Below are 9,349 nucleotides of genomic sequence, written 5' to 3'. Positions count from 1 at the left end.
TACATGAAAAATGTGAACAGTTTAAATAATGGTTAATGCATTCCATGGCTCCTTTTGTAGAAAAATATTTGTGGATATTTTTAGAAAAATAAATAGTATATAAGTTTTAATTTGTAACAAAAGTAGGATGTGTCTTGCAATATACACTTGTACAGCTAAAGTGGACATATCCACATTGATCGGGGAAGAGAGATGAGATGCAAATCGAACTGTACCAATAACCAAGTTTATGTTAAACAATATAGTAATACCAAGTGCCTGAATAGGCTGTGCAAGAACACGCCTGCAAGTGCTTTTTTATTTGCTATTTTATTTGCTCTTATGAATTATGAGTGTAACCCGCAAGATGATGACAACGCAAGTGCTTTTTTATTTGCTCTTATGACTTATGAGTGTAACCCGCAAGAGCAAAAAAAGAAACTACGTATATTCAGAGGAGCATTTGTGAACTTTTAACTATATTTAGATGCACCAGTACGGGTGGAGAGACCGAGGATTGCTAAAGAAACATTCACAACAACGGGCAATCCAGGCGAGACTGCAACAACAGTGCAACGGGATGCAAGATGACAAATGGCTTCAGGTTGCAAACCATCGTTCCACACAGCAAATAAATCTGAGCGAGGAAGTACCTTAATCTACGTTCTTTGCTGCACCAAGGCACATCAGCTCACATAAGAAATTTGGGAGAAATCGGCAACATAAATTGGAGCAGAGGAGAACCTTTGTCAACGTAATAAAACAACTAACCTTACCATGGAGGAATTAGAGAGCGCAAACTCGGTGGAACCATTGATGTGGCGTTGCGGGTGAGGCGGTGACAGTAGAGATTCCGTATGGTTTGTACGGGGAAGATAAACTGAACACATATGACAAGCAGTAAGGATAAGAACATGGAAAGCTTGAAGGGAAGAAAATGCGTGCATCGCTCAGACGCCGATGACCATCATCGGGCCGCCACCGGTGCGAGGCAACAACTACACTGCTCCTGGCGACTTGCTTTTTTTTTATAGAAGAGCAGCGCTAGTGAATTAGGTTGTTTCTTACAGCTAAATTGGGAAGCGACATAACATAATGCTTAGGATTTAAAGAGATGTGGTGGGGAGGGAGCAAAGGAGACAGAGAGCCTGACGGTTGAGTTTACATCGCAAATTACATGAGTGTAATGGAGATTGATTGCTTTCAGCTTTCCGTTACACCTGAGAGACAAATAAACTGAATGTATGGAGGGGCTACACGGGTGCCTAACTTGGTATTTGCTATTTAGAGTGCCGTGGCTGCATAGTATTGCAGAGAAATCATGTAGTGAGGGCTACCTATTTAGATATAGAAGACATTTTGCTATGCTGCGGTGGATGACGTGGGAGCTTAAATGACATGGCAAGTTATCATTGATCAAAGATACTTGATGAGGTGGGTAGACTGCATGTGAAGAGAAATGGGATCACCTATTAAGAATAGAAAGATAGAAGGTAAATGCAACCAATGAAGGATAACATGGTGGCATGACTTTAAGAGAAGAGAAAACTGAACGCATGTAATCGAACGTGTGCAGAATCGTGCAGATTTTTTTTCTTCTTTTGATTAGGTGGCAAATTATCTTAGGTGGCAAGCTATGATTGCTTGGAGGTGGATGACGAGGTGGATATCTTGCATGTACAGGAAAATGGGATCACCTATTAAGAATAGAAAGATAACTACTACTTTTGAAATATCTATTTTGTATATCTTTTTTGCCTGTTATTTGTTTTAGTTTTCGGGACTAACCTATTAATAAATGTCTGAAGTCGATCAAACCTCCTTTTATGTCTGTTCCAGGTGCTTTCGTGAAATAGAAAAAATAACTAAAAAAATACATCAAAGAGTACATTGGGCAGACCCTAGGTGCGTGGATGGCGCCAAAGGCCTATGCACACCTACCAGGCCCATGACCGACATCTCACCGCCGCCTTTCACCCGATGATTTTGTTCAAACCCTAGTAACCTCTGCCTATTGCTCTGTGATTTAGGACACTCATTTAAATGAAAAAATGCTATTTTTTCAGACCTTCATACTTTGGAGGCCCAAAAAAATTATCTACAAGACACCATTGTTAGTGTGATGGTCAAGGGGCTACCAGCAGCACCATATGACCACCACACTTTGGCCAAAGTAAATCACTCGTGGAATGATATGTCATAAAAATAACTATTACTTTCGTTATTTATCTTTTATTTTTTTATTTTTTGGGACTAACCTATTAATAAATGACCAAAAGCGTTTTTCCACCTCCTTTTATGTATGCTCTCGTGAAATATAAAAAAATAATTGAAAAATATATCAAAGAGCACATTGTGTATGCCTGCGTATGGGCGGCGCCAAAGTCATATGCACACCGACCAGGCCCATGACTGCCGCCTCACCGCCGCCTTTCACCCGATGATTTTTTTCAACCCTAATAACTTATGTCTATTGCTTTGTGATTTATCTACTCCACCATAGAGGATACCTACATGCAAAGATCCCCAAACGGAACATAGATCCAATCTCCATGAATACTTATTCTTTGGTTATCATCCCCATTTTTGGTTGGTGCTACTACCGGTCGTCTCACCGCCATGTCGTTACCTAGCTATTACTGTTACTGCTCTTGCCACTCGCCCTAGTATCCTTCTAATCCCTACATACATTGTTCTGTTGAAAAGAGTTGATGTCTCACCCTCCAACCCTAATACTCTCACCCCACATCTCTATAATTGTCCCCATATCAGTTCATTGTCGCGTCCACTGTTGCTGTATAGCTCGGTATAGGACTCGGGATGAAATCATGTTTGAAAGCTCAGCCTTGTTTTAGGGAAAAACAATCGACTAAGAAATACAACAAACTAATTGTAAAACATAAGGAATTTTTTGATATTCAAAACTTCTCGCAAGATCATATGCTCATGGTTGACATATAATATCATTCCGATGTAAAAAAGAATATGAATAACTTTATACAGTTAAATTTTTGTGTTGTGTGGGTACATGTAAAATACCATGAATAAGGGACAACTTTTGTGGCACGTGTGGGAAAAAGTTGGTGCTTAAAAACCTGTTTTTTCGTCTTCTCAGGACATGACAAATTTGGTGCTTCAATAAATGGTTTTTAAGAGCACTGGGTACTGTACTGTTTTTCTTAGGACAAGACATGCACCTTTTATTCATGAAACTTTGCACGTATGCACATGAAAGTATAAACATATCGATTTTAGAGCAATATGAGTTTTACAATATTTCTAACAATTTTAGTGTTTATCTTGGGATCTAAAAATGCCATTTACTGGACAATAATGTCTTCAATAGTCATGAATGAACTTATTTACAGTTTGTTGAGAGAAAATCCAGTAAGACACAATCGAGAAAATAAGTGGTTGCAGTGCAATATGATAAAATTTATATCTAACTGAAATAGAATTTATATCTAAATGAAATGAAAATTATTATCTGCATAAAAGGGGATAAATGTTATATTTGATTTGATTGCGAGTAACTTCTAACATGAAAATAGTATGAGTCGCGCGATCTGTCCACGTGGCTCATTTTGCAAGGGATATTAATCTATCAAGGCGCAAGATCTAAATGCCGCTCAATGAATGCCAGGGCGTATAGTATCCACCGAGCCACAAAAAGCGCTTCACGTACGCTTATCATGATCCTGTTGATGACATATTTTATGCACCACCTAACCACAAACACGACCTTTAGGCGTGTGGCTTAGCGTTTAAAAGAGGATCTTTTAAGGGGTGTTAGCGCAAGCTTTTGTTGTTTTGGCTTTACTGCCTAAGGAAAAACTATGTCGTCTAGTCATGTATATAACCACAAAGGTCCTTAGTTTGATGATAAAAACATGTTATCTTGGAGATATAGCATGATTGATATGTTCTATGATATGGGTCCAAATATTGTTGATTATAAAGTGAGGGTCTTTCTCTCCAATTAATCCTAAAAATCTTAGTCTTTTGGAGGTATAAACAACTTCATCTCAGCGTTCAATCTATTTACTCAATCTTTCATGGTGTTAGTGATGCAGTTCTTGCATACATCACAGATCTTAAGGATGGCGATGTGAGATTTGGGGAAGACTATATGAAATTGATGGAAACTAGTGGTTGGAGCGCCTCCTCGCCGTGGCTGGGCATCCCAATCATATAACTCCATGTTTCTTTCTTTCTATGCTTGCAATCCGCCGCCAGAGGGTTCTATTGTTTTGGTAATAAATCTTCTGACGCATAAAGACTTGTGAGCGGTCTCAACACTCTTATCTGACCAACCTTGCAATTCAGAATTCATGCATCAGTAACAGTTCAGATATGAGTTTAAAACACAGAAGCATGCATCAGATATAAATACATCAGGTTCAGCAACAGGGCTTGATTACAATGATGGATAGCTTCACAGCTTAATCATGAACTTGTCCAACATTTTTTGAAATAGATGTTAGAAAGATAAAAAGGTTGCGAATATGTAGGCACATTACAAGAGTTGGTCGTCCCCAGGCCCTAGAACAATGTTCCACTGTGTGGTCACGTCCACTGATTTAAGATCTTGTTCATTCAGCTTGACACATCCCGGCCCCACATGTCAGCGACACAAGGGGGGTTATGATAGAAGGCGCACCAACTGGGGGGGTTATCATCAATTGCCCCTAATACAAAGACTCCTTGGTCAAGGAGAAAGGTGATGAAATCCAAAGACTCAAATGCTGGCACGTTGAATCTATTCAGAAGCACTACAAGGATATCAGTGAGACACATAAAAAATCTAGGTCTGTTTATCCAGTTGTAACTACAACGGATAAACTGAAAAACAGTAATCCTAGGCAAACAGTAAAAGAAGATTACATTTCTGAAACAAAAACGGTGGAAAAAGATGGGCAAGAAAAAACTACTCAGAAGCGCAGGTGTGCCTCTTCAATTTCAAATGTAAGTATTTTGTGTTTGCAGTTATATGGCCAAGCTCACGCTGAACCAATTTTTTTTACTTTGTTTATTTGTTTAGGACCCTGTCTTGATATATGTATCCAATAAATGTCATACAATATTGTGTCCAGATGACTAAGTAAACCTGGTTGATTAAATGCTCTTTTAATCCAGATTCAATACTTGCCTCATACTGTATGGTCTTATTCAAATAATGGATGTTTTCTTTTGTCAAATAATGAAAAGCACTAAGGAGATACATTCTAAGCATCCAAATTCTTTTTTTTGCGAATGGCTCCAATATACTTAAATATGAAATTCCATTTAGAGTTTTATAAACCTAGAATAATATGGTTTCATTCAACGAATAAATATTATTATCTATACCATAAATAATACTACTAATATTTCACAGTGAACTTTTTTTCTAAAGAATTTTCATAGTGATGATCTTCATTTACATTTTCCAGCAAACCTTATTTACAGCTTTGGTGGGCTGAAGGCCATTTTAGAGCCCACCAAAGCAAGCTTGTGTTTCCTGAACTGAACGGCCATCAGCTCCACTCTCTCTCTTTCCGTTTGGAATCCATGGCCGACGGCGGCGGAGAGGGCGGCGGGAGCGCCGACTGGCTGCCCATATACGATCGCGTGGAGGCGATGCTGAGCAAGAGCCAGGTGGAGGCTGAGGCGTTCGCCGCTGACCGCGCGCGCCTGGAGGCGGCCGACAGTGTCCAGCGCGAGTCCCGGGAGGCGGCGCGGTTGCTTCAACGGACCGTGGATGAGCTTCAGGCGGCTGCGCGGGAGAAGGACGTCGAGATGGATAGACTTCGGGAAGAAGCCGCCGACGCCAGGAAGAAGCTGCAGGAAGTGCGCCAGGTGATTCCCTCGATTGCTATCTCCATTCCTCTTTGGATTCATCTCGGGACCTGATGCTAGATTGTGTTATTGTGGGAGGAAGGCGGATGTGAGCAGGAGGGGGAGGTGGGAGGCGGCCTACCTGGACCTGCTTCTCGGCGCTAACCAGAGGCTCACCGGTGAGGAGGAGCCCTTGTTTCTTGGTGCTATTTCCGATTTCTTAGGATTTTTGTCAATTTTGTTAGGTAGCGATAGTGAACTGAATATCAATTTTAATTTTGTTTTCTGTTAAATGAAGATCAATGTTGCTAGCCTTCTAGTACTGATAGTCATTGTCTTCTTCATTGAATTCAGAACTCAGAGATGGTGACTTGGAGGATTCCAGAGCTTGTGCAGGAACCCCAAACCCTAAGGTGCCGAATTACCAAAACCTAATCTGTGTAGCTCAAAACATGCACTCCAGCTCCTGCTTCTCATTGATTATCTATCATAATCGTTCTTTTTTACGTAACTTAAGGAAGTTGGAAGTTGCCCAAGGCTCAGCCAAAATATGGTGGATCACATTGGAAGCGATTTACGTACAGAGCTAAGAAAACTAAAGCAGGCTTACGAGACTCTGAGCTCAAACAAGGACCAGGAAGTTTGTGCACTAGTCGCAGAAAAGGATTCTGTGAGTAAACAGTTGAGCATGATGCATCAAGATTACGCTAACAAGAAAGTGGAGGCAGCACTAGCTACTGAAGCAGCACTAAAGCTCCAGCAGAGTGTCGATGAGCTTAAGGTGTTGGCCCAAAAGAAGGATGATGAGATTGCCAGACTCCAAGCACAAGCTGTGGGGGCCAAAATGAACTTGCAGAAAACACACTCCTTGGTGAAGGAGAAAGATGATGAGACCCCAAGACTCAAAATTCGGCAACCTATGTCTGTTCTAAGGCCCATCAAGGATAGCAATGAGACACATAAAAAATCCAGGTCTGATGATCCAGCTGTAAGTGGCAAATCCAGAAACAATGTAGGAAACGATGGGCAAGATGAAACTAGTCAGAAGCGCAGGTGTGTCTCTTCCACATCTGATGTAAATATTCTATTTCTAGTAACATGGTCGTGCTCACATTGAGCTATGCTTGCTCCTGCATATTGGGAACAACTTATCTGATGATTAATTCCTGCCGCTTGTTTTAATTTTGTGGTGGTCTTGTGTGTTTTGCAGCGTCAGCACACAGTACGGCAACATTATGGGAGTACTTCGGCACCCTCGTTTGCAACCAGCCTGGCAAAGCTCATCGTGGCGGACCAGCAGTCCAAGTTGGATCAGGTTTAGTCATCTTTGCTGACTGATAATTCAAGCTTGTTAACTACGAATAGCTCATCTGATGATCACTGCGGCTTCTTGTAAATTGATACTTATGTCATGCGTCTGTATAGTCTGTTCAGAGGTCAGGCATGCATGAAAACTATCAGAACATGGACAGTAGCAAATATTTTTCTTGGGCCAGTTTATTCTTGGATCGATTTGTGGTTGCATAACTCTATTTTGCTAATGTGGAAAAGCCAGTGTCACGTATACTTTGGAAATGGTGTTGCATTCAAACTGCATTTTTTTTAAGTAGGATGTCGTTGAACTCCTGGCCGCATGTAATGTCCTTGGTTGCAATGAACTGGTCTTCTTATCAACTGGACTACCTTTTCTAAATTCCCATAATTCCTGCTTGTTAGGAACAACCTGTTTCTGTTCTGAGTTTGTTTTGTGCTTTGCAGCGGTTGCCTGGGCGCTCTGGCCGGGGCCGGGGCCGGGGCCGGGGCCGTCTAGTTGGTCGGAGACGGTCATGCGACCAAGCTGAAATAGGAGGTCAGATCGAGGTTCAGGAGGAGGAGAAACAGCAGCCCGAGGAGGAGCAGTCGGTCTGACCATCCTTGGCCATTCATAGCTACTACTTGTTAGTAACAGCTCATCCGACGATTAATTCACGCTGCTTGTTTCTGTTTTGCATTGGTCTTGTGTATTTTGCAGCATCAGCGTGCAGTAGCCCAACCTTGTGAGCAACTCCCATTAATGTCAGCGGCAGCGGCAGCCGGCTTGATCAAGCTCAAAGAGGTGAAACAGCAGCCTAGCTGAAGGGTACGGCTGTCAAAAAAGTCCAAGCTCGTCACACTGTTCGAGTTAGGTTTGTTTGGGCTCGGCTCGAGGCCTAACAAGCCTACGAGAGCGGGTTTAATCGTCTGTGCTGACTGATAATTCGAACTTGTTAACTAGGAGCAGCTCATCTGGTGATCACAGCCGCTTCTTGTATGTGTGTGTCTGCTCTGGTTTGATGTTGGATTAGAACATCTGATATACACGTAGCATGCATGAAGACTATCTATTATGCTGATTAAATGACTGTAGCAAACATTTTCTCGGTTCAGTTTCTTCTTGGGTAATTGCGGTTGCAGAACTTCATTGTGCTGATGTGGAAAAGCCGGTGTTACGTTTAATTTGCAAATGACGCCATGTTCGAACTGCACTTTTTGTTAGCTAGGACATCCTTGAACTCCCTTCCGCATGTAATGTCCTTGGTTGCGATGAACTAGTACATCTGCCTAATGGTGTTTTTCTTCTCATTTCTCACTCTTGTGCTCTTTTATTCAATCCTTGTCTCATCAACTCGACTACTTGATCTGAATTCCCGGCAACATTGTCAGAGATACAGGTAATCGCTCAGCAAGAAATGTACACAAGTTTCATCATTTTCTCGAAAAGACATGGGAAGGTTTGTACTATCCTGCAAGAAAGTAGAACCTATTTCCTTCATCCCAATGTGCTTTCTGGATACCGCGGGTACAAATAACATAACTCAGTTTAGAGCAACTGTTCTTTCTGGGTTCTCATTTGTGATTTTCTCATGCAAGCACTTGTCCACTTGTTGCATTTTGACAAGTAAAATCCATTGCTGATCTGATCAAATGTTTGTTTTCTGGTGGTGCTCCCTGTTTGATCCCCTTGTTTGTAAAGAGCAGTCAGGACCCAGTGGTACTAAAGTGACATTGCTCCAGTGCCACTGTGCTCCCACGAACGGAAGGTGCGGATTCACAACGGCCGGAGTGTTGTGGTGTCTACTGGTAACTGGGCGCAATACGTCAGGGACGTGAAGGACATTATGGCGGACCAACCTGACAACAAGCACGAGGAGTTCTTCGAGTTCCTGTGCAATTTCGAGAACTGGAGGTGGGTAATGCATGAGCAGTAGCATGTACGTACAACAATCTACCGATTATTTCTGTTTTTGACTTGTGATGGCTTAAAGTTGAAACCTGCTGATTTTGCAGAATTGAAGATGTGGCCCGAACTATGGCGGTCCTGTTAGACGGACACCCCAAGCTCATCCGCCGGTTTAACCGTTTCTTGCCTTGGTATTGGCAGATCGAGATTGAGGAAGAGGAAGAGAAGCATCACCATGACGAGTCAGGAACAGCCGGCTTGGTCATGCTCAAGGAGGCGGAACAGTAGCCCAAGCGGGAGCAGGTTTTGTCGTCTTTTCTGACTTATAATTCAAACATGTTAATTAGGAACAAC

The 9,349-nt window shown here is 41.9% G+C and overlaps 1 protein-coding gene across 2 annotated transcripts; it reads left to right on the top strand.

Moving 5' to 3' along the window:
- Window positions 1-5,475: 5,475 nt before the first annotated feature.
- On the top strand, window positions 5,476-8,271 carry LOC127308788 (uncharacterized). Of its 2 annotated transcripts, none has more exons than XR_011746510.1 (7): window positions 5,476-5,817; window positions 5,900-5,975; window positions 6,151-6,209; window positions 6,314-6,849; window positions 7,007-7,111; window positions 7,555-7,698; window positions 7,808-8,271. XR_011746510.1 is itself a non-coding variant. In XM_051339689.2 (7 exons), exons 1-7 carry the CDS (start codon window positions 5,530-5,532, stop codon window positions 7,910-7,912), a joined length of 1,335 nt encoding a protein of 444 aa, XP_051195649.1. In that variant the 5' UTR covers window positions 5,477-5,529; the 3' UTR covers window positions 7,913-8,236. The 2 variants fall into 2 exon arrangements, 1 of the variants encoding a protein (XP_051195649.1); XM_051339689.2 differs by having other exon boundaries at window positions 5,477-5,817; window positions 6,314-6,871; window positions 7,808-8,236.
- The last annotated feature ends 1,078 nt before the right edge of the window (window positions 8,272-9,349 follow it).

The sequence above is a fragment of the Lolium perenne genome, chromosome 6 (genome assembly GCF_019359855.2).
Source record: "Lolium perenne isolate Kyuss_39 chromosome 6, Kyuss_2.0, whole genome shotgun sequence".
NCBI lineage: Eukaryota > Viridiplantae > Streptophyta > Magnoliopsida > Poales > Poaceae > Lolium > Lolium perenne.
This window is presented reverse-complemented; position numbering and strand designations above follow the sequence as displayed.

Bases quoted from the DNA above. Each gene is read 5' to 3' on its own strand.
- LOC127308788 (XM_051339689.2), top strand. From the start codon at position 5,530: ATGGCCGACGGCGGCGGAGAGGGCGGCGGGAGCGCCGACTGGCTGCCC. The intron at 5,976-6,150 runs GTGAGGAGGAGC...CATTGAATTCAG, and splicing joins CGCTAACCAGAGGCTCACCG to AACTCAGAGATGGTGACTTG. The intron at 6,210-6,313 runs GTGCCGAATTAC...ACGTAACTTAAG, and splicing joins CAGGAACCCCAAACCCTAAG to GAAGTTGGAAGTTGCCCAAG.